General features: G+C 36.0%; 1 protein-coding gene across 1 annotated transcript in view; it reads left to right on the forward strand.

The window, feature by feature from the left end:
* LOC149785842 (uncharacterized) overlaps nt 1–25356 on the forward strand; it is a 51730-nt gene extending 26374 nt beyond the window's left edge. The window contains exons 3-5 of the mRNA XM_089979800.1: nt 3223–9182; nt 11343–11357; nt 15834–25356. Coding sequence (XP_089835926.1) covers nt 3223–9182; nt 11343–11357; nt 15834–16064 — 6206 coding nt within the window. The 3' untranslated portion in view covers nt 16065–25356. The remainder of the gene's footprint in view (nt 1–3222; nt 9183–11342; nt 11358–15833) is intronic.
* Nucleotides 25357–26084: the final 728 nt, after the last annotated feature.

Raw genomic sequence — 26084 nt, forward strand, 5'->3', positions numbered from 1 at the left:
GTTATCTTCATGACATTTGCTATCACCTGAACCTTTTGAGTTATCTTCATGACATTTGCTATTACCTCAACCTTTTGAGTTATCTTCATGACATTTGCTGTCACCTGAACCTTTTGAGTTATCTTCATGACATTTGCTATCACCTGAACCTTTTGAATTATCTTCATGACATTTGCTATTACCTCAACCTTTTGAGTTATCTTCATGACATTTGCTATCACCTGAACCTTTTGAGTTATCTTCATGACATTTGCTATCACCTGAACCTTTTGAGTTATCTTCATGACATTTGCTATCACCTGAACCTTTTGAATTATCTTCATGACATTTGCTATCACTTGAACCTTTTGAATTATCTTCATGACATTTGTTATCACCTGAACCTTTTGAATTATCTTCATGACATTTGCTATCACCTGAACCTTTTGAATTATCTTCATGACATTTGCTATTACATGTACCTGACCTTTTGAGTTATCTTCATGACATTTGCTATTACATGTACCTGACCTTTTGAGTTATCTTCATGACATTTGCTATTACATGTACCTGACCTTTTGAGTTATCTTAATGACATTTGCTATTACATGTACCTGACCTTTTGAGTTATCTTCATGACATTTGCTATTACCTCAGCCTTTTGAGTTATCTTCATGACATTTGCTATCACCTGAACCTTTTGAATTATCTTCATGACATTTGCTATTACATGTACCTGACCTTTTGAGTTATCTTAATGACTTTTGCTATTACATGTACCTGACCTTTTGAGTTATCTTCATGACATTTGCTATTACATGTACCTGACCTTTTGAGTTATCTTCATGACATTTGCTATTACGTGTACCTGACCTTTTGAGTTATCTTCATGACATTTGCTATCACCTGAACCTTTTGAATTATCTTCATGACATTTGCTATTACCTCAACCTTTTGAGTTATCTTCATGACATTTGCTATCACCTGAACCTTTTGAGTTATCTTCATGACATTTGCTATCACCTGAACCTTTTGAGTTATCTTCATGACATTTGCTATCACCTGAACCTTTTGAATTATCTTCATGACATTTGCTATCACCTGAACCTTTTGAATTATCTTCATGACATTTGCTATCACCTGAACCTTTTGAGTTATCTTCATGACATTTGCTATCACCTGAACCTTTTGAATTATCTTCATGACATTTGCTATTACATGTACCTGACCTTTTGAGTTATCTTCATGACATTTGCTATTACATGTACCTGAGTTATCTTCATGACATTTGCTATTACATGTACCTGACCTTTTGAGTTATCTTAATGACATTTGCTATTACCTCAGCCTTTTGAGTTATCTTCATGACATTTAGAGTAATCTTGCCTAACTCTGCCTCACACTTTTCTCTACTTTATAGCTCCTGAACCCTTGGACTTATTTTTTTATGAAATTTGTTGGTTTTATTATTTTAATCTAGTGTACATAGAGTCCTCTAAAAACATCTGTCTGATTAGCATTGACAGAGTTGTCCCATGTTATAATGGCTCACACACCAGGATAGTTAAAGGTTATTGGTACATATAAACTTCTTGGAAGATTGCCATGAAACTTTATGCAAACACATTCATGCAATGGTCTAGTTGGTCTTAAAAAAAATTGTGCAGTTCTGAGCACCAATATAACTGCCACAGTGGTCATCTTAAAAATCTTGTCACACTCCTCCAAAAAGGCTGTTCATATCAACATGGGGTTTTCACTAAAAGCCGTGCTTATGATGCCTACTTAGGCATAAATGAAAATGGTGCCAATCTGATGCCCAGTATGGCTGGTTATGCAGCCATTGTGAAAATATTGTCACTACCTCACTTCTAAATGGAATGTAATATACTGTCATCAGGTTTTCACCAGAAGACTTCATATGTCTAGCTGGTTTTAAATGAAAATGGTACCATGTGCTTATCTTTTATGACCACATCAGTGGCCATCATGAAACTCTTTCTATCACTACTACTCCTGAATGAATGGTTTTATCAGCATGGGTATTTAGCCCTAGTGGTCATAGACCAGAAGAGCTTATGGGATGGTCAGTTGTCTGTCATCCATTGTCTGTTATTGCTACAACTCCTGTCTGGATGGTTGTCATATCAACATGGGGTTTTCACTAAAAGACTTTTTATGATGTCTGGTTGGTCCTAAAGGAAAATTGGGCCAATCTGATGTCCAGTAAAACCATGAAAGTGGTCATCATGAAATTTTGTTTTTGCTTCTCGTCCTGAAAGGAAAGTCAGATTGTCATGGGCTTTTCACCAGAAGGCTTAATGTGATGTCTATTTGGGCCCAAACGAAAATGCTACCAATATAACTTCTAATACAACTGCCACATTGGTCATCTTGAAAATTTTATTATCAATTAATTGTACATGGCAGGTCATATTGACATTGTGCGTTCATTTTATGATGTCTGATTGGTATTAGAAGTGGTGCCAAGATGATATTAAATATGGCCACCATAGCATTTTGTAAATCTTGATAATGTTACTTCACCAGAAGATTTTTAAGAAACCTTGTTGATCCTAAATGAAAACAATGTAGAATTGACATCCAGTATGTCTACCACACAGCTAATTTGAAAATCTTGTTATCACTGAAGAATATCAAAGCGAGTTTCAACATTCTGCAGTTAAAAGGAAGAAATGGTCTTTTCTTGAATTTCTGGAAATTCTTTTCAACCAGTAGAGGACTCTTCTTATATCTTGTGTCTTCATACTCTTAGTTAATGTTTCCAGAACCTTTTTCTTCATGATACTGGTATGCATATACAAATCAGCAGTCTGATTAGTAGATTTAGAGTTAGCTCCCATTTGTTGAAAATTATTCATGTACATCTTTTATCATGTGGTGGTGTTCCATAAACACTCTTGTATTGACAGATCCATGAACACTCTCATACTGACAGATCCAGATCCAGTCTGGTCCTGGCTGTTTGTTGTCCATACTGTACTGTCAGTTTTAGAAGGATTCAGTACTTTCAGTAGCTGATGCATGCATAGAGTTTTCTAGGATGGTTGGTCATGTGAGATGCTCTCATGTCCATGGTAATATCGGGAAGCTGGCATAATAAAGCCTCTTCATTTGTTATCAGTCATACAGGTTTTAATTCATGTAGTCATATTTTGTTGCTTTGACTTGATACAAGCTAAAATGTACATATTTAGGTTTTTTTCCAATTTTTATTTACAGATGAAAGCATCCAAGACAGCACCATACATGAAATGTCAGTGGATGAGGAAGGCAGCAATTCATTTGAATCTGGTCCATCTAGTGCAAAAGAAACATCAGAGGAAATTGTCAAACAGGATGAACCAAACACTGCCACTCCAACCACTGGTGGCAAAGCGCGAGGACCAGTGCGAAGAAACTATCAGTGTGAGCGCTGTGAATATACAACCAACAAGTCGCGAGAGTTTCTCTATCATCAGGTGGAAGTCCATAGTGCTAATTATAGCATCTACTCTTGTCAGTATTGCGAATATTGCTCTCGCTACAAGCACAAACTTTTGAGGCACATGAAGCTTGCACATCGACTGGCTGAAGGTTTTGACAAGGTTGAGACTGAACTCCACAGCACTAAGAGTTCTCCCAAAAAGATCAAAAACATCTTCAAACGAAAGAAAATGATAAGCAAGAGTGTTCCAGGAAAGAAATTGACCATTAAATTTGTTCGACAGTCACCCAAGAAGAATGGCAATTCATCTGCTATTAGCAAAACATACAAGTCCAACTCGTTTGCAGCTCTAGTCATTGAAGAAACTGGAGAGGATGGGAAAAACACCTTTCGATGCAAAGAATGCAGTTTTTTCAGTGATGAAAAGCAGAAGGTAATAAGACATGGTTTGTCATGGCATGTTGACACAAAGACATTTACCTGTTCATCATGCAACTTTACGACCATGAATCGATCTGAGTTTACTACTCATCGCTTAACTCATCGCTCAGAACATCACTACAAGTGCAAGGAGTGTAACTATTCCACCAACTTCAAACCCAACTTTGATCGCCACATGAACAACCATGTCAATAATTATCCATACAAGTGCAAGTACTGCACCTACAGTGCAACTATAGAGGGACCTATAAAACGGCACATGGCCACTGGCCATGACCTTCCACCTGAAGAGACCGCTGCAAATATTGAGGACGGCAATGAGAAAGAGTCATCAGAGAAAGGTGCAGATATGGAACAGGATTCAGAGATATCTGAAGACTCACTGATGGGCTTCACAGATGATAGTTTGCTTGATGGTTCTCCAGCAAAGAAACATTTGCAAAAGCTAATCAGACAGCCAAATGGCCAGATGCTTTGTTTAATTTGTGGTCTGAAATACAAGAGGTCATCAGACTTAAATCGCCACATGAAACGAAAGCATTATATTAAGCTGCGACATTACTTGGATAAAGTGGCATCTGGAGAAATAGTACCTACCATGGGAAATGTGGAATTTGATTTGGAGGAGGATGGGAAGGATTTTGAGAATAATGAAGAAGAGTCCTTGGAGATAGAGGATGCTCCTTTGGACTTGTCTGTAAAATCTACCAAAATACAAAAAGCTAGTGTTAAAGGGAAGGTAAAGTGTGCACATTGTAACTATATAGCAAAGTGGCCTAGTGACTATAGACGACATCTTCATGCTCATTCTCTCGAAAAGCGCTACAAATGTCCTGATTGCCCCAAAAAGTACAAATACATTGGGGACTTAAATGTGCATGTTAGACGAGAACATAAAAAAGAGCCCAAGAACATTAAAATCCTTAAAGTTTCTACAATTCCAGTGAAAAAGAGCTCACCAGCAATTTTCAAATGTCCAGGCTGTCCATATACTTCTTGCTGGAAGTCCGAAGTGGATCGCCACTCTAGGACACATACTGAGGAAAAACCATACCACTGCAAGCACTGTGATTATCAAACTTACTGGAAAGGAGATATTCGTCGGCACATGTACAAACATCATCCTGAAGTGATGACCAGTGGTCAGGCTTTGGACGAAGTGATTATTGTACGACCAGACAGAATTCCAAATATCAGCGAACAGTATTCAGAGATGTATTCTGAATCAGAACAGGATGACATAAAATCAACTGATGATAGTGTTGATATGAAGTATGCTGTTGCTGATGTTAATTCATTTAGTTCTGAGAGTAGCAGAAATTCAATAGAAATGTCTCCATCCTTGACACCAGTGAAACATCCATCCAGCTCAGTTGAACAAACCCTCTCTCCAAGCAAGGATCCAAATGCAGTTGCGTGGTACAAATGTGAATATTGTGATTTTCAGGCCAATGCCCCATCCAAAATGAATGCCCACATTGCTACTCATGTGAACTTGAAACCATATATGTGCCCAGTGTGTGGGCGAAGAGCCAATTGGAAATGGGACATTTCAAAACACATTAAGAAGGACCATCCCAATGCAACAGGTCAAGTTCTTACACTATCAAAACAAGAGGCACAGGCCACAATTAAAGAGTACATGGAAACCAATCCAGTTGTGAGACGTGACCACCATTTAAATGTAACACTAGAAAAGCCACTCAGAGGAGGTGAGCTTTTCAAATGCTCAGCATGTGATTTTTCCTCAGAGAAGAGAATTTCAGTCAGTCGACATATCAGATATATGCACTCAAATGAGACAGCAAATATCGTTATCTTGAAGGACCGTTCTAGATCCAGATCTCTAGAGCCTGCACCAGAGGCTCAGAACCATGACAGTCTTGACAAAGGACCAGTTAAAGAAGAGACTGTGTCCCAGCCTACAAATATTTCAGTAGTGTCAACGGAGAAAGAGAAGCCAGGAGACAGTGAGAAGCCATACATGTGTGCTGAATGTGGTAAGAGATCTGTAGGCAAGGGAGACATAAAGAAGCATTATCATTATCGACACCCAGCACAAGAAATCCGAATCATCTATCTTGGAGATAGATCACAAAATCCAGTTGCATCATCTGAGAGTCGGGTAACTTTTAGTCCATTAGCGGCAACGGCATCACCAGTTCTGTACACTCCACCTGCACCACCACCAGCAGACATTCAAGACAGCAAAGAACAAATAGTCAGTACTCAAGCAGATGCAAAGACCCCAGATAATGACTCCATGAGTAAACTGAAAAACCCCAGGAAGGTTGGGTACATCAGGCCTTTCCAGTGCTCTGTTTGTGGCCACAGGTCCAACTGGAAGTGGGATATGAACAAACACATTCGGGATAAGCACCGACGTTCCAAGGGGTACGTCATTGTTCTGTCAGAAGATGAAGCTCGAGCCACTGTTAGGGATTACATGGCCAAGGCTTTCTCAAAGTCTGCAAAAGAAGAGAGCAAGAAGGATACAACTAATGCATCAGATAAAAAAGAGTCTTTTGCAATCAGCAAGGGAGTTTTCAAGCAGTTCAAATGTTCTGTCTGTCCATACAGGTCCAATTACAGGAGTGATCTTGGTCGTCATATTATTCGCAAGCATGGAATGAACAGAGGAAGAATCATAGTTCTTGACAGAAAAACTGCTCAAGAAACACTGGCTGATTACCATTATGACAGGTTCAAGCACCGTAACCCATCCGATGCCAGTAAGTTGCAGACACTTGAACAGCAGAATGATTCTCTGGCAGCAGAGACTGAGGAACAGAAGGTCTCATCGGTGAAGAAGCTTTGGAAGTGCAGCATATGTTCCTTTATAAATGAAGACAAATTCACAGTTTTGAACCATCTATCCACTCACAATCTGAAAGCATATAGATGTACAGCTTGTAATTTTACCTCAGAATTGAAAAATCATGTTCATCGCCACATAAATCACAAGCACAACTTTGATCATTCTTTGTGCAAACTGAGTATCAAAGTTGTCCGTGAAGGTCCTGGTGCAACTCAGGAAACTGAGCTAGAGCAGTCTTCCAATCTTGAAGTTACCTACTATTGTGCATTATGTGAATTTCATTCTTCATGGCGGTCCTGTGTATGCCGACATTTAAGAACAAAACATGATACCAAGAACTATACCCTAATCCGCAAGACAAAATATAGATCTGACAATGATTCTAATACACCAAAGGACACTGGGAAAGATAATGTATTCACTTCACCATTATCAGTTTGGAAGGAAAGTTCTGAGGTTACATCACAGTCACAAAGTCTGAAACTCTTAGATAAGCGGCGGCATCATTGCAAGATTTGTCCATACAGAACTACTAAATCCAAAATGCTAAAGTTTCATATGAGCTGTCACAAACCACAGCAAGGAGTAAAACAGAGCAAATGCAAGTATTGCCCATATTATGTCTGTGCTGTCAGATTAATGAAACAGCACATTCGGCTTCATTTGCAAGAAATGAAGGTAAAGAATCAAAGTGTTTCAGCTGACTCTGAGATGCTATCTCCCACTAAGCGCAAAGAGTTTAACAAGCGTCATCAATGTGAAAAGTGTCCATACACTACCAACAGTAAAAATGATTATCTTTACCACAAGCAATTTCATCGCCCTAAACCTACAGCAGACTTTAAGTGCGACTATTGCGACTACTGGGTAACACACAAACGGTTGCTGCGGCAGCACTTGAAAGTCCATGGAATTTGCACACTTAATGATTCATTAAGTGAAGGATCAGTATATTCTTCACCTGCAAAGTCAGATTTATCAGAGACATCATCACTTACCTCAGACACTGTTCAGATTGCCGAAATTAAGCAGAGAATCATTGCTTCCAAGATTACATCAAGTATCTCGCAGAGTCCTGTTGTCTCTCCAATGAAACTTGCCTCGAGATGCTCAATAGGCAACAAGCCTGGTTTTGTCCTCAAGGATGGAGTTTATAGAAGGATCCACAAGTGTAGATACTGCCCATATATGAATATTCGCTCAAGAAATCTTCGATTACACGAGCTGATGCATAAACCAAGAAATTCTCAGAATCCTTTGATGAGATGTCCTCACTGTTCCTATTCTGTTGGTTCCAAGGGTCTGCTTGCTCACCATTTAAAAGTTCACCAATCAAACTATACCATAGAAGGACTTGGAGGAGTAGTAGGAGGAGGACATGTGGAGCCTGATGTGGAAGAAGACCAAGATGAGAAAGCATCCGATATTGTGGAGATACCCTATGAAAACAAAGTAGACACACTGTTGGAGATTGCCAGATTTAAGAAGTATAGCTGTGAGAAGTGTCCTTATGCAAGTGCAAAGAGAGCCCATTTTGAGAGACATGTTGAACTCCATGGAAGTCGCCAGAGATGTACCTGTGATTTTTGTGATTACAGTGTTCCATCCCAGAATCTACTTGTTCAGCATCGGAAACTTCATTTCATGCCTAACCAGAATCTTTTGGCTGCCCAGTCAATTATGAATCTGCAGCATCTGCCAGAGGTACCTGCTGATGTTGCACTTTCAAGTATGCTGCCAATGGATGACTCCACTGAACCAGTCAGTGTGACACATGATCACTTTGACTTATATGAGAATACAGAAAACGAAAATGAGCCGAAAAAATTGTATCGCTGTGATAGATGTCCTTATGCAAATGTTCGACGTGACCATCTGCTTGCACATCTAAAGTGTCATATGATTAAAAGTGATATTGCCTGTCCATACTGTGATTACAGCGTTGCAAAATTGCACGTCCTAATTCAGCACATACGGGTTCATTTCTCGCCACTACCTGAGCTTTCTGATTGGTTGGCTCAGAATGGACAAATTGACAGAGTAAAGCAGTCCAAAGAGACAGATATACGTGAAGCTATAGAGATAGCCCAGCTTATTCAGAATGAAAAGAAAGCCAGTGAAAAGGTAGATAAAAACAAAGATCTTCCTAATGACACCAGCTCCGTTAAAGACGAATGCAGTAAAGCTAAGGAAGAAAATGGGGATAATGACAAGACACAAAGTGGACATGGCTTGGAAAATACATCTTCATTGACAAAAATTAGTGACAGTGACCATGAAGATGGCAGAGTTGGTGATAAAGATGTCAAGAATGAGGATGAAAAAACTAAGCCAGTGATTAGTATCACAGATAAAGAGACTGGAACAAATGCTGATAGTCAGGTTACACAAAGCGCTGTTGATGCATACATCTGCCAGTACTGTGACAGGGAATTCCAAGTCTCGGAACAGCTTGTTCACCATGAAATGCAACACTTGATTGGCAATAACTTTGAGGTAAGTAGAACAAGTTTTCTTTATGGCAGTTTGCAAAATATAACTTGTAGTGACTTTAAAAAGAAACAATTTGTCAGTGCAGAATATTTTTAATAGTACCATGTTCTTCCTGTGCTGCAGATGTTAGTATGAGATTGTCTTTAAAGTTGAGGAAACCAGACACTTTATGTTTTGCTTGTGAATTTTGAGTGTATGTTTTTTCAGTGGATGGCCAATATATATTTATGCATAGGACATTAAACTTGGGATTCAGGATGGAGCTTTTCTTTGCACAAAAATTGTTTGCACATTTAAACTATCTTATTAGGTTTTTTGAAAGAAAACTTGCAGCTTTTGTTAATATATTATTATTATTATTTTTATTATTATTACAGACTAAATATAGAATATTGTCTTTTCTGATGTTAATACCAGATATATTCTTGTGGTTAAAAAATCGTGATATTTTAATGAGAGGTGAAGCCACAACAAGGTAATGAGTGGTAAAGCCACAAGTTAAAATGTAGTTTGTTTCTTCCTCAGGATAAAGTATACCTGGTATACATGTTGGAAAAGACAAGATTATTTTTAATATATACATAAATTTTCTCCCGAATCAAATCTTGGAAGGTTAAACTCCTGTTTCAGCAAAGAACCTCACCCTCCACCCCATTTTTGTAAATAATAATAATAATAATCATACTAATAATAATAATAATAAATTTCACTTGATGTCATCTATTATGTAAATATAAGATACAAGCCAATAGTATGTTCACACACACACACATGCACATACACAAACATACTCAGTATATAAACGACTATTCACATAAATGCTACATTGCTGCAGAAATGAAAGTGAAGCACAGGAGGTGGTTGATGTAACATGTACTTAAATCAGTACACCATATTTTATGATTTCATCCATCTAATACACCTAGTGTGGAAGGAAGATATGCTTGGAGCTGATTCAGTATCATGTGGAATGTTATTCCAAACAAGCACACCTGAAAAAGTAAAGCCATTTTTGAATAACTCCTTTTTTGGCTTGGGCCATGTCACTTTCATATCACTTTCAACCCTATTCATAGACTGATCATTTAATTTCACCTGCTTGAGATACAGGTGGGATCAGGATGTCTTAATGTGATGTAGTAAATTATATTATCGATATTTGATAAACTATTTGACCCTCTCTGACCACAAAGCAACTCAGATTCAGCAGTGCATTCTTTCAGGCTTATCACTGTTGTCAAAATATGTGAACACAAAGTAAGTCAAGGTAATGTGAAGAAATAACCTCGTCTACATATGGATGGCATCATGTCAGATTTCTTAAAATAATTTCAAAGTGTGTAAGATAATGCAGTTTCCATTCGTTGCTCATTTTTCTTGCTGCAGTTTTCACTTCTGTAGGCATACACAGTCACTGCACAATTTCACACTGAAAATATAAGGATATATTTGCATATGTGAAAATATAGGAATGAAAAAAGTATAAAAATTAGTTTGCCAATAAATAAATTTCTGTATTAAGCACTTAAATTATTATAGTGATATTGATATGAACAGGTATGCTAAGCACATCATTGTAAAACACATCACAGTGGTTGGTACATATACAAAATGATGGTTGGTACATGTACAAAATGATGGTTGGTACATGTACAATATGATGGTGTACAAAATGATGGTTGGTACATGTATAAAATGTTTAGAATTATGTAGAGATCTTTTATGTTTATTATTTACTATACTATACTGCATGTAAGATAGTTAATTGTTGCACGTTACAGATCTAGAAAAACATGGAGATAGAAATTTTTTACAGTGGAATATGGGATTTATGACTTTCAAATTAATGGAGACATCGGGGTTATTGTTTTTACGGGGCAGGGAGTAACTTCTTTTTTATGAAAACTATTTTTAAAAAATAAGTAAGCATTTATAATTGGAGCTGTTAATCATAACAATTTATAACTCAGTTTTAATTACACTGGTTATATAAAAAAAAAACTTGATCCAAGAAAATTGTGGGAAACAATTATTTTCATGAGAGTAATTGTATAGAAATTGCAGTTCCAGTTTTCAGTTTATTTTTTAGACTTATAGAAATGTATTAAATTTGTAAAATTTGTGATGCTGAATAATAAAATGCATTTTTGTTTTCTTCTTCAGGATTTCATTCTGAAGGTGAGTACTTTTATAACAGAGCTGCAGGTACTTGTGGTTGTGGGATCTGACAAGTAGTTGATGAGTTAGGGGCTTATCCTGCCCAATATATTATGTCCTAAAGCAACTTAGAGTTCAAGACTTGGTTTTTAATCTAGTATTTGAGGATATGAACCCAGTGGCTCCAACATTTTTTTTTAAGGGACTAGGATAGAATTTCATGAGCATGTAGTTTTAATGGTTTCAAATTTTTAAAATTAATAATGGTTTTGGATTTCTTAAATTTGAAGTAATTGATTGTGCAGGATACTAACGAATATTGGTATATTGTGGTAATACAACTGATAAAAATAATTACAGTTATTACATTATTAAATCGTTGTTAATATCACATGATATTGATGTTATTTTTGTAAATTGTATATTTGAAACGTTTGCCCACTTGACACTTTTCTGTTGCCAAAAATTGAGAGAAGGGGCTTCTCCGTTCGGATAAAAATTAGAGAAGAAAGGGAGAAGTGGAGTAAGTCTATCAGAAGATTTATTCACAAAACAAAATAGCAACATGTAAAGCACAGATCATTATAGTTTTTAAATCATCAAATACTAATAAAACTGTATCAGAGGTTTCCACTATTGTATTCACTTACATTGTACATACATGTAAAATAATCTACCTCAAAATCATAAGACTTTATTTAGAAATCTTCTTTACCTAAATCTTAATTAAATTGAATTGTCTATATATATATATACACACACACACACACACACATACACATACATACATATATATACAAATGCACCCTTTTTTTAAAAATTGCTTCTGCCTGATCAGGGTTTAGGTGAAATGGACCATGCTGCATGGGATGCATCATAGAAAATTCCATCAATGGGTGGACACTTTGTTTCATCTTAGCAACGACACCTCATCTCTTTCCAGTCATGCTTGCATCATCAATTCCCAGAGATACACATTTTTTGTTTGCCCTTTTTATCTCAAGTTCATGTAGCAAGTTCTCCATGTTTACAGAGGAAGTAACAGTTGATTGAATTATTTCACACTTGGAATGGATTGCAGTATTCAGACCAGAATCTGTCCAAAACTGGATAGATTAACAATATCAGGGATTCCCACATCTGTGTTGTCATCGGATATTAATAACACGAGTAATCACTTTCATTATTTCCTCTCCCAAAAGAGTGGCAATGGCTTCCTGAAACTTAGTAATACACACTTGTGCCTTGTGAACTAAAATCTGCAGTTACAGTGAAATTTAAGCCCAAACTGTCCAACACTCCAAATATTGTAGTTTCCTTCTGGCTAAACAGTTACCCACTTCATGGTTCTTGGACAGTTGGTTTCATCCTGAATGCTTAAAGCATTTCTGTTTCTCCAATGCCCAGTTTCTTCACAGTTGCAGCATGGTTGGCAGCTGAAAAGTAACAGAAAAAAACAATGTTTACATAACTGACGGAATGAACATTACTCAATGGCAAGGCATCTTGAAATTCCAGTTAAAAGTGTATCAGATAAGACTGAATACTAGAGCAACAATATGAATGACTACATATCACTACTGCTTCGATCAGAAGCTGTCTTGGAATTCAAGAAGATCCCTATTAACACACAACTGATAAAGCAGAGGGGGAGAGAGTAATTTCCAAAAATGCAACTTCTGGAAAACATATAGGAATAACCCCCGTTTTGAAACATCCTAGAGGCAACACTGAAACTGCTATTTTCAGGGATATTGGAAATGTGGGCATAAGAAGGTTACTTGGGATTTTCACCTGATGTTTATCTAGTTTTTCTTTCTATATTCCTCAATCCTAGGAGAGTATCATTATCTTCTTAATTCCAGGAAGGCTCTCCCTTTTCCTTAGAGGAGACTACAGCCCTGTTAAAACAGATTCATTTCATGTTCTTTGGAATATAACTCCTCATTCCCAGGAGACTGCTTCGGTGGCCTAGTGGTTAGAGCATCTGCCTTGGATGCGGGAGGTCGTGGGTTCGATTCCCGGCCGAGTCATAACGAAGACTGACACAAATGGTACTAACAGCTGCCTCGCTTGGTGCTAAGCATTAAGAGGTTAGTGTTAGGACTGGTTGGCCTGGTGTCAGGATAATGTGACTGGGTGGGACATCATGCTACATGTTTCTGGCATGATGCCCCAATGTTAGACATCACTATAAACTGTCACATTGCAGACATCGTAGCGATATGACTGAAACATTGTCATAACTATGTTAAAAATACAAATCACACACACAAACCTCATTCCCAGGAGAGTAAACCCACATAAACTGCTGCATTAAAACTTCCTTCAACAACTTTAACCATAGAACGTTTCTTGCTGTCCCTAGTATCTCTGATAAGGAGACTTCATAGTTTGTACATAAAGGTTTCTGGTTCAACAACAATTATGAGTTTGTTTCTCTCCATGATCAACTGTACTCTCCTTTGTGACAATTTTGGCCAACAAAAAAAGTTTCCTTACGTAACCTAACTCCTTATAGAGATTAATATCTGTGATGGGGATGATCAAGATAGATTCTAATGGTTCTATTTGGTCATGTCAAAAGGGAGAAGAAACTGAAGGAAGTGTCTGCTCCATTAAGGGCTTGTTGATATCTTGGCATTCACCATCTTTAGTGGATTTTTCTCCCTGTTAAGATAATTTATCATTCCCTCACTGAGAGGGACCTTTCATTCATAAGATTTGAAGTCTACCAAGTATAGGCTAATTCTACTTCATGGGCATGAATTTTATTCAGGACTTTTTATTACTAGGATTTGTGTCTTTAACTCTTGGATTTTGGTGGGGGGTTTAATTTGCAATACAGTAGGCTCTTTTTCTTCTCATTTTCACTTTGTATTCTAGGGAAATAAATTTATTTGTTAAATTTTACAAAAACTTGTCTTCATATATTTCTCTTGCTTATTTTAAGAACATAGACTCATAACACTCACTATTTTCTTTTCCTTTTACTCATTGCCTTTGGTGCACTAAAGTGAAGGTATTGCAAATTTTTTCCTTGGGCCCAATAGTTATGGCACAAAAGTGGCCCTATCGGCTGCCAACCTACAGGCGTTGGACACTCACCCCCCATATGGATTAGTATTATATTTTTATTCCATTTAAACATAGCTGCTTGCTTTCCTCCAAACTGACAAATTCAGTGACAGTTTATGTAATATTACTATTCAAATGTAGTGGGGGGTGGGATGGATGGGGTAAACTAATTTTAATAATGTTATACTTACTTGTCACTTATGCAATATCCACTCCTTCCATGCATCTTTGACAGCCATTGCATACTCCGTGTCCAAATCAAAGAGGAAGAGTTTTCCACTTGAACTGTGGTAGGCAGACTGGTTCAGGGTTCTCTTTGGTCTAGATTTCTAGAATGAGCGGTTGGAATTATTAGCTCAGATGATCTTCCCAGAAGTAGTAAGCAAGATGATAGTGACGTGAAGTATTACATGTTTAAAATCAGTTCTCTGCTCTCCCCAAAAAAGATAAATATGATTTTGGTATTTAATTAGATATATGTCAATGTTGCTATGTTGACTTCAAATGACATCAACACCAGCTTCAGGTTTTGTTGACTATTTCAGGAAATGCTGTCATTTTTTCTTCTTCTCAGAAACAACACTCATTTTACTATGTCAAATTATGTACCGTGCAAGTAAATTGAACATTTTAGGAAAAGTTAACATTTCACATTAAGAATGACCTTGCATTTTGATTTAAGATTGCAGATTTGTTTCAGTGTGTTTATTTGTAGGCACAACCTACATGATTAGTTAAAGATTGTTTTACTTCAGTTGGAGATTTTCCTCATAAGAAAAATATTGATGCATTTGTGACAGTAGTTGTATCACAGCCTTTACTGATCTTGTCATATCTTTTGTCAATTTCTTGTCATCTCTTTTGTCAATTTCTTGTCATCTCATTGGTAGATTTCTAGAAAGAACATGTGGACTAATAATTTATTACTCCGTGTGATTTTTTTTTCCTTTGTTATACCATTTAAATGATGGATAAGCCTGCATGATTCAACCAAATGCTAATTTAGTCAATAGTTTTTAAAAATATTCACTTAAAAACCCTAGCCACCCTTAAATATTGTCACAACTTTACGGAAATTATCACTTCATTGGCAAAGAAAAAGTAGTATAAGTTTTGTTTTACCAGTGCAGGAATGATGTCTACAATGTATACTTGCGTAAGAGTCCAACATCAAAATGGGTCTGTGCATTTTGTTAGTAGTCAGTAGAACAAACAACGTAGACCCTGATTTGCAGGCACATTATGCTACAGCAAATTGAATATTTTTTGTTGTTTGCAGTTGATTTTACTTAAGAGCAAGTATATATGGTAATTATATCACAGAGAAACACTACTTTCTCTATAACCAATTCAGCTAACATGCATGCTTTATCAAATCATGCAGAGAGAGTTATCTTGAACTTTACTTTTTCCTTTAAGCTTGGGCAGAATGAGAGCCAGTCATCTGTAGAAGATGAATCAGTTAAGGTAGGAGAAAATGGAAATCATTCTGAGATGGAAATTGATAAGTCAGCAGCATTGAATGAACCACAGCCAGGACCAAGTAATGTCCAGAACACAGTCTTGGCTGAGGAAGGGAAGACTACTTCAGACACCTGTGGGATGGCCAAGCTTGAAGAGAATAAATATGTACCCATGGAAACAGACTGAGTTGCTCTGATCAACAGTTTTTTGATACAATTGGTAGATTACAATTTACCAATATGTAATGGATGAAGGAAGCAATTGCAAGCTGTTCTTGGATACTGATGGATACTGAGTGATGGCAAGGAAGTGTTTCATTGCAACACATAGCATGAAAGCATTCTTGTCTGTAAAAAGGAACTATTACTGCAATGCAGTATGATCTGAGGTCTTTAAATGTTGTAAAGCTCTTCATAAACAATTCCAATCATCAGACAAAAAATGAATGGTAGACCATGCACATAAATATTGATGTTTGTTCTTTTCTATATTGACACAGTAACAAAACATCAGAAGAGAATATCGAGAACTATTGATCACTTCCACTGCCATTTTTAGATGATCTGGTCAAAGGCTATGCAAATTAATTGCATGGCCCTACATCTGTTGTCAATCTATCTGCCCACATTTGCTATATTTAACATCTTAGAAACCACTGGATACATTTTGTATCAAACTGTGCTGTAATGTTGTTTACACATTATTTACCAAAATTATGTTCAGATGGCTCCATAGCAATTATATGGTTTACATATCAACCATACAGAAACCCTATTTTTAGCATCTTCCGAGTGGCTGAGCCAGCTTTGATCAAACTTGGAATGTTTCTTTGGATATGCTCTAGGTTATCAAAATTGCATTTAGGATGACTCCCCTAGAAAAGCTGTGCTTTCTGTGGAGAACATATTGAAAAACCTAATTTAAACTTCTTTTCCAGAACAGTTTGAATCAGACTTGGTAGGTAGCTGAGAACGTGCCCTGCCAAAATTTTGTACTTGATGGCTACCCATGCACAGGTTATCATCCTTGATAAACATGTGGACAACCTATTCCTTTTCTGTCTGTTCATTAACACAAGTTTGTCTCCTAAACTACTAAGAGGATTGCATGAAACACATTCATCCCATGGGTCTGCTTGATCCGTAATGAAAATTATGTTGCTCAGACCACAGCAGCCATCCAGAAAGTTTTGTTAATGCTACTCCTGAATTTAAGGTCATACCAACATGTGGGTTTTATGAAAAGACTTTGTATTGTGTCCAATGAAAATGGTGGCAATTTGAGGTCCAATATAGCCATGAAGTCATCATCCACCTTGAGAACCTTGTTACCTCCTGAATGGAAAGTCATATTGATCTAGTTGTTTTTTTTGTTGGTTTTTTCACCAGAAGACTTTTTATGATGTCTGCTTGGCCCTAAATAAAACTGATTCTGCTCAGACATCAAATATGGCCACTGTCAAATCTAGTTGGTTCTAAATGAATATGGTGCCAATCTGATCTCCAATATGGCCACCACATCAGGCATCTTGAAAATTTTAGTTTTGCTATTCCTCCTCAGTGGAAATTCGTATTAGAATGGGGATTTCACCAGAAGACTTTATATATATCTAAAAGGTCCTGAACTAAAAATGGCATTGCCCACATATCTAGAAAAAAATCTTATCATTGCTACTCCACATGAACAGAGGGTCATATTGACATAGGTTATTTTTTAAATATATTCCTGAAAGGAAAGGCATATCAACCTATGGTTTTCTCTTAAAGACTTGTTATAATCTGGTTGTTTCTAATGAAAATGATAGCGATCTGATATCCAATATGGCCATAACAGCAGCCATCTTGAAAATCTTTTTAATGTTACACCTCATCAGCAAAGACATATCAGCATGCGCTTTTTGCAGGAAGGCTTATTGTGGTGTCTAGTTGGTATTGCATAACAATTTTGCCGATCTGGTATTCAGTATGGCCTCAACATTAGTAAACCTACAAATTTCATCATTACTTCTAGATGAGTGATATCAATGTTGCATTTTCACCTGAAGACCCCTTTTGATATCTAGTTGGTCCTAAGCAAAAGTCAATCTGACTTCAGATCTGCCTGTCTGCCACAATATACATATTGACAATCTTCTCACCAGTTCTCCTGAATGAATGGTCATATCAGCATGGAGTTTCACTGAAAGACTAGTGAAGTCTAGTTTGTAATATGTGAAAATTGTGCTGATCTGACCTCCAGTATGACCACCTCAAAAGCCATCTTCAAAATATTATTGCTATTTCACCTAGATTGTACTTTCATCAGATGATTTCTTGTGGTCCAAAATGAAAAATGGTGACAATTGTGCGCCTGATGTGGATGCCATGTCTTGAAAATCATTGTCATTACTGCCCCAGAATGGATGGTTATATCAACACAAGTTTTTCACCATAATGATATCTGCCTGGTTCTAAATGAAAATGGTGCCAATTTGACATCAATAATGTCCACCACATCAGCTAATTAAAAATACTTTTTTATCGCAGAAGACTACAAGATATGGTAATGGTGTTATCTTGAATGTCTGAAAATTTTGTTACAATGGATATATTTATTTTCCCTAGTATTAATTTTAGTGGTTTTTGTAAAATATGTCATCTTGGGCATTTTTTAAATTTATGAATTTGGCAGCTGGTTGAGTTCCATAGGAGAAGGATTATTCATTGGGTCTGTACATTTTTTTGGTATTGGCAACCATGATCTCCATGAAAAAAGCCTCACAACAAATAGTGAATTAACAGTGTATAAAAGCATTTAATTAAGTCATGATCACCATGCACAGATTTATTATGTAGTGTTATTACTTGTTATGAGAGACCACCTGCCTTGAGAGACTCATTTTTTTTATTTAAGGAAGGGCGATCTTTCAAGACAGGTTGTAATGTATTACCCATATGGTGAAAGCCGTCGCTTGTTACAACTTTTTTCAACATTTATTTGAAATTATTCCTTGTTGAAACAAGTCTATGCTGCATAGTTGTTAATGCATAATTGAAAAAGACTCTTGGAAACTGACAGGTGGTTGCATATGGGATTGGGGCCCTGAGTGGTCTAAAGCGCTCTCTGTTACGGATCACTGCCATCTCACCTCTGTCTGCACCGGTTCGAGTCTTGGATTTACCAATGTGGGTATGTGAGAAAGCTTGCCAGTAGCTTCTCGTGGGTCGGTGGTTCTTTCCGGGGTTTTCCCAGGTTTTCCTCTACCATTAATACTGGCCACCATAAATAGCCTATCATGTGCTGAAAATTGGCATTAAAACCCACAACAACAACAAGCATATGGGATTTTTCATTCCTTATTTAAATGCTGGAAACTGACTGCATGAGAAACACTTGCTATGCCTCACACTGGAGATTCATGCACTGTATCCATGTACTATGTCCCTGCCTTAAGTGGGGTGTGATAGTGTAAAGAGAAAATTAGAAATTACAGTTTTGTTAAGGGAAGAAAAAATCCTCTGCACTTTTGCATTACATAGGTAAAATTGTGTTCCTCAGGTCTACGGGTCAGGGTTGACTTTGATCAGTAAAATTTCCTAAGGTCTACGGGTCAGGGTTGACTTTGATCAGTAAAATTTCATCAGGTCCAAGGGTTGGGATTGACTTTGGTCAGTAAAATTTCCTCAGGTCTACGGATTGGGGTTGACTTTTATCAGTAAAATTTCCTCAGTTCTAGGGGGTGCAATAAGCAGTTCATTCAGATATGTGGGAAATGTTTGTCTTGTTGTACAAGAATGTATCATAAAATGTTATTCTGTTTTTATAGTTGTCAGTACTTTTTTGGCATGTTTAAAAATTTGAATAAGCTTATTAAATATGCATTTTCAAAACATCTGTTTTGTCAGATGAATAGGAGTTTGTAAGAATATATTGAAGCTTAATGCATTTCCTTTTCTATCAGACCAGTTCTCTCCTATTGTCAGTTATTTTATTTTTTTTATTTTTGCAAGGCATCTGAAGTATTTTACAGGCTTTATTTTGTAGAATAATATGTAATCATGTATGTTTTTGTAAATAATTCAGCATTAATAATTAAAGATTATTTAATTAAGCATGTTTTTGTTTTAACTTCAGGTTGTCAGTTTTTTTCTTGTTTTATTTCACTAGAGACTGTATTTTGAAATTATCTGTAATGTTGAGTAATGTACAGACATTTTTATATCATGTACAAATATGTATATATGTACATTTTTAACTGCTGATTAAATCAGTTCATTTATGCAATTTAATTGGTTGCAGCTGCAGCTGGTAAGTATAATTATGCACCACAGTAAATAGATTGGACTCCACATTTAGGCTTAGATGTATATGATGGTTTTGTGTTATCCTTACTTGAATTTGACACAAATATTGCAGACACAGGGATTGCTTTCTCAGCAAGTGTAGATTCATTTATTGATTGAAGCTTTAGGGTTAAGTTATATATGTTGGCCTGGAAATATCAGTAAACTTTATAAAATAAACTTTTGGAAGACATGAGCATTTTGCTTATATGATTGTGATTCTTATTATATTAAAAGAAGATGTGGACTTGAAGTTTTGTTTTGCTGTGGAATGAAAGCATGCTTGTTAAATGTAATTTTCCTTTGTTTTTACCCCTATGTGAAGTGTAATGAATTTAGGCCCAGTGTAGAACCAAATGAGGTTACAGTGATCAAGGAAATGAATAGTCGTCTCCCTACCATTCACAAATAACAAGACGTGGTATCACTTTCCTTCTCAATGGCCTTTATCAGCAATGTTAAGACTTTTTGTTGAAGTGTTTTGTTTTTATTAGAGGTGTGCGGTAAACTGGCTTACCGCAGTATTTTTTCTGATGGTTTATACCATGGTACTTTTTCACCATAGCAGTACTTCGGTAGTTTTCATCAGTAAGGAATGTACAAATATTTCCGAGTAAGCTTGCTAAAGAGTTATTATTTTAAGCATCTTCTTGATTTTACAAAATAGTTGAAGTCATCTCTGATTAAGTTGAATTCATCTCTGATTAAGTTGACTATGTATTTATGAGCCATGAATCACATGCATTACACATGACATGTATGCCATCATGGTGGTCAAACAAGATGTTACACAAGATATTCACGCCAAATCTAACTTTTAGAAAAGTTTCGGATTTAAAAAGGGGGAAAGAACTGTCGTTCTTCATTAGTTATTTATTAACATATATTAGTGTATTAAGCATATGTATTCCTGTATAAGAATGAGAATCTTGCTGAGATTTTCAGAAGATCAGTTTTCTATTAGAATTTTATGTAATTTTTCTAATCCACTAAATATTTTCTCATTTATTGTGTTACTGGCGTTCTCTGAAAAATGTCTTAACTGGGTGCTGACATCCCACTCATTTTTCCACTTATTAGATCAATGGTGTATTTTACTTAATTAATGGCATTGAATGTCAATACATCCTGTGTGATCAATGTCTTCTACAGGGTGTTGGTTATATTGTAAGCTTAATCATTCCACTTTAATTGCAGGTTTTAGATGAAACTTGTACAACAATTAACATCAACACAGCAAAAATTGGTCTACTATAGGGTACTGACAATTTAATTTTTTGGGCAGGGGCTGCAATTTTTTTTGAGCCAAGACATTTTCTGTTTTCATAATTTAATTTTTCTTCAGATAATGTATATAGTGTTATTTTGCTATAAATCAAAATGAGATAATTGTTTCAGCTATGTAATAGTTGGACTATTTTTTTTTATTTTTAACCCAGGCCTCTGCCCCAGAAAATTAAATTATTGGTCAGTAATTGCAGTATACAGTGTTACCTAGTATGTTATGTTCTGAAATACTGCTGTACACATTTTTTTATGGTACTTAGCTCTAACTCGTGAAAGTCTTATTTAGGGATGGCATCTGATTGTGCTGTTGGCTAAGAGGACATTGGGTTCTGCAGAATGATTACTTTTATTTCCAAAGTTTTATTTTTATCAGGTTTAATACATCACATGCCATATACTTTGCTTTATTTCGGAAACGTGTGGCATCCATATTATTTGATCTTGTATCATGTAGACATATTTACAAAGAGTATATACCCAGATAGGTTGGTGATATAATGCCTCGGTGGCGAGGCTTTGTTCACAGTTTTAATTAAATAGCATAGATCCAAATCTTCCTAGGTGTTGTGGACAGTAGATCCAGGTCTACACGGTTTATAATGGGAGTATTATTTATTAATAAATTATGGTAATGGACATTATTCTTTAGAATATTCAAACTACCATAATTTTAGTAGATTATTCTACAACTTTGACCTACCTATTTGTGAGTGTGTATGTATGTATGTATGTGTTTGTGTGTATGTATGTATAAATTATGGTAATGGACATTATTCTTTAGAATATTCAAACTACCATAATTTTAGTAGATTATTCTACAACTTTGACCTACCTATTTGTGAGTGTGTATGTATGTATGTATGTGTTTGTGTGTATGTATGTATGTGTGTGCACATATATATATATATATATATATATATATATATATATATATATATATATATGCGCATTCATTATAATTGACCACTTTCTGCTTGGAATGTTATCAGAAATGTTGAAATTATTTTATAGACTTTGAAACAAGAATAAAGTGAATTGTTGCAAAATTTTGATGATTATTTGAATTGACTTATCTTTGTTATAAACTGTTTATATTATCAGATAGCATGAACAGCAAAGGCCCTGCAGTTATGCCAGATCTGATAGATACTGCAAAACCTGAATATTCAAACTTCCTGTTGTAATCGCAGTACAGTGTGTCAGGCTTCAACACAAGATATGTGAATCATCACATGCTCATACATGCCAACCATTACGATTTGGCATAATCATTATGTTTTTTTTTTACTAAATTACGCCTAGCATGTAAATGTATTCAGATTACGCATTTTCTCTCTATCCATAAAAAAAATTATTAATTTTCTCATTTTTATTAACATCCCGTTCATCCCACAGACCGTATTGTAAAAAAAACTGGCTTCTACATAACTACGACATAAGAGTATGCTTGTCCATAGACTTACATGCATTCTCCTAATGGTATTCTATTTATAGCAACTGCCCTATTTCCAAGAAACGACTTTCAAACTTTTGACCTCGGTTTCTGTTTATAGCAGCTGTATGGCTTAGCCTAACTAGAATAAATCGGACTTGACTTTTTTTTGACAATGAAATTTTGAATTAGCTTGTTTTACTAACTCAAATTTACAGTGGTTTAGAAGGGGCCGCAAGTGGCTGAGTGGTCTAAAGCGCTCTCTGTTACGGATCACTGCCATCTCACCTCTGTCTGCATGGGTTCGAGTCTCGGATTCGGCCAATGTGGGTATGTGAGAAAGCTTGCCAGTAGCTTCTCGTGAGTTGGTGGTTCTTTCCAGGGTTTTCCAGGGTTCTTCCTCCACCACAAATACTGGCTGCCATGTATAGCCTATTGTGTGCTGAAAAATGGTGTTAAAGCCTACAACAACAACAACTAACTCCAATACTAAGGTAACTTCTTTTTTTTACAGCAGAACTAAATTGTGGACACAAACTTTATAAATGCATAGGGATTCTATACGGAGTTCTTATAGAACACGGACTACCCCAAGTGGTAGAAGACTACATTGGCAATGCCAGATTAAACCCTGTGGAGGCCCTTAGGCAGTTAAAATATTGGGGCCCCCTGTACATTACATTAATACAGTATTTTCTCTAAGGAGTCTTTAAAGTAAAGTTTTTTTATTTTTTATTATTCATTTTTTTTTTCTTCTGTCTTTTGGAAACAATTTAAGAAAGTTCGTAATTTTCTTTCAAGGTGTAGGGCCCTTTGGCCGTTGCCTACTCTTCCTATTTGGTAATCCGGCACTGTACATTGGTCCTTTGTTCAAACAGATGTTTCCTGATTCCAAAATTGCAGAAAATATTATGTGCAGGAACAAAATCTTCTAATATTGTTAGGTGGTTAGCAGAAGATAATTCGTGTAAAGTTGCAGAAGCCATGAAAATTGGGCCGTTTAGTATTGCAACAGACAGGAGTAGTGTTTCTGATGACAAAAGGTTGTACCCAGTCTGTGTAAGAGACTGACAACAAAAAGGGCAAAGTCAGAGTGCTCTTCTTTCATTGCCAGACCTAACAGTAGATTCCACTGGAGTGAACATTTGATTTATTTGCTTGATAATACTTTGAATAAACTTAAGTTGGCATAATTGTATGGGGTTTTCAGGTGATACTTCATCAGTGATGACTGGAATTCATCAAGGAGTTGCATTCTGTATTTTGAAAAATGTCTCCATCATTGTATACATCAGGTTGTCTTTGTCATATGATGCACCATGCTGCAGGAAAGACTGCTGATAAATTAGGAGTACTCTTGAAGTATCAAGTTGGCACTCTACCTGACAATGTACTTCATGCAGACAGAGTTGATTTTTTCATCTTATTTTTCAGCTAAAAGACCCAATAACTGGAAGATATAAATTTCCTCCTCTTTGTCAGGTTATGACAGGGATATTGGTTCGTTACCATTCTAATGCTGACTGTAAGAGATTGTTCAGTATTGTTAACAAAAATAAACTGAATTCAGATCCAGGCTCTGTAACCCAGCACTTAGTGCTCTGCTGGTGTGCAAAACATTCATTGTCTCAACTGGTACAAAGTGTTTTGAAATGCAGTATGAGAGTCTGTTGATTTTTAAAGCTCAAAGTGTTATATACGAAAACTTTGAAGCAGTAATTGATGTTAAAAGTCCAGTGGGATAAATAAATCATTTTGTACATATGCTCATTGAATCTTTATCATGTTATATGTGGATTACTCTTTTTGTCCACTTGGATTACACTTTTTCCTCACCAGGGGTTGGCATGTATGCATGCCTTGGGTGAATTTCATTTATGCTTTCTTCTCAACTGTGGCTGCATGTGATAAGATTTAATTGTTTCTCATGAATATGCATAAGCACAAATTTGTCATTTATGCGCCATTAAAATAAGCACTTGTATGTCAACAAAAGTGACTGCTTTTCAATTGATAAAATACTGCATTTGGAAGACATTTGATTGGCTTACACGGCATGAAAAGTCATGTTGGGTCATCCTTCCAAGAAAATTTGACTTCACAATGATTCATTAGGCAGGTTTATGCATGTTTATGAGAAAGATCAATATCTTTGCAAGCAGTCATGACAAATTAGAGCATAGTTGATTTTCAACTCGGGTGGGGGGTGGGGTGGGGGTTGCGACAACACTGAAATTTCAAGTGGAAAAGCTTCATTGCTGTCAGATCATGAATCAAGCAATGAAGTTAAGTTTGTGCTGCCATAAAAAAATCTGTGATTATTTTTATATGCATATATACTCTTATTAAAATTTATATAGCATGTATATTGAAGCTTAATTTGCTAATCGTATATAATACTTTTATACTTTGGTCAATAAATCATTGTGATTTATAAGGCTGTTTTTGTTCAGTTTTTATTCATATTGAGTATGATTTAGATTATATAAAATCGAGCTATTGACAACTTGCAATTTATTGTTTATTATTGATCCTGTTGAACTGCTAACCAGTTAGATTGGGAAGCATCTAACAGTTGTTTGCAATCACTTTTGTACCTTTTGTTTCTGAATTTTCTTAATGACACCTGAGCTTTTTTTGTATATTTCATTCCATCAGAGTCTGTGGCATGATGTTTGTAGGCTGTTACTGAGAACAGTTTGTGTTTCTAATAATGTCTTTGTATATTTATTTTTTCTGACCTTCTGATCTTTAAGGGCCATTCAAGATATGTAAGTGGACATGACTCATTCTAATACTGAGAAGTTGGTCATTACCTACATTGACAGTTTGACCATTTCCATGCAGCATTTCAAAACAAGACAGTAATTTCAGTAGAAAATGTTCATTAAAGGTAATTGCATAAATATTTTCTTAAAATATTGTGTGAATTTGTCAAGGAAGAGATGATGGTAGACCAGGGTTATAAACTATCAGAAAGAAGCATGATGAACAAATTTTCTAAAATTTAACAAATAAGTTAATTATCAAAATTATAAAAGAAAATGTCAGTGGAACTTAAAGAATTACAAATTGAATTCACAATAATCATAAAAAGTTCTGTTCAAGTCCAAAAGAACAAAATGTTCTGAATGAATTTCTAATCTACAAATGTACTGATATGCC

Source organism: Sinohyriopsis cumingii, chromosome 13, assembly GCF_028554795.1.
Source record: "Sinohyriopsis cumingii isolate HCF-2022 chromosome 13, ASM2855479v2, whole genome shotgun sequence".
NCBI lineage: Eukaryota > Metazoa > Mollusca > Bivalvia > Unionida > Unionidae > Sinohyriopsis > Sinohyriopsis cumingii.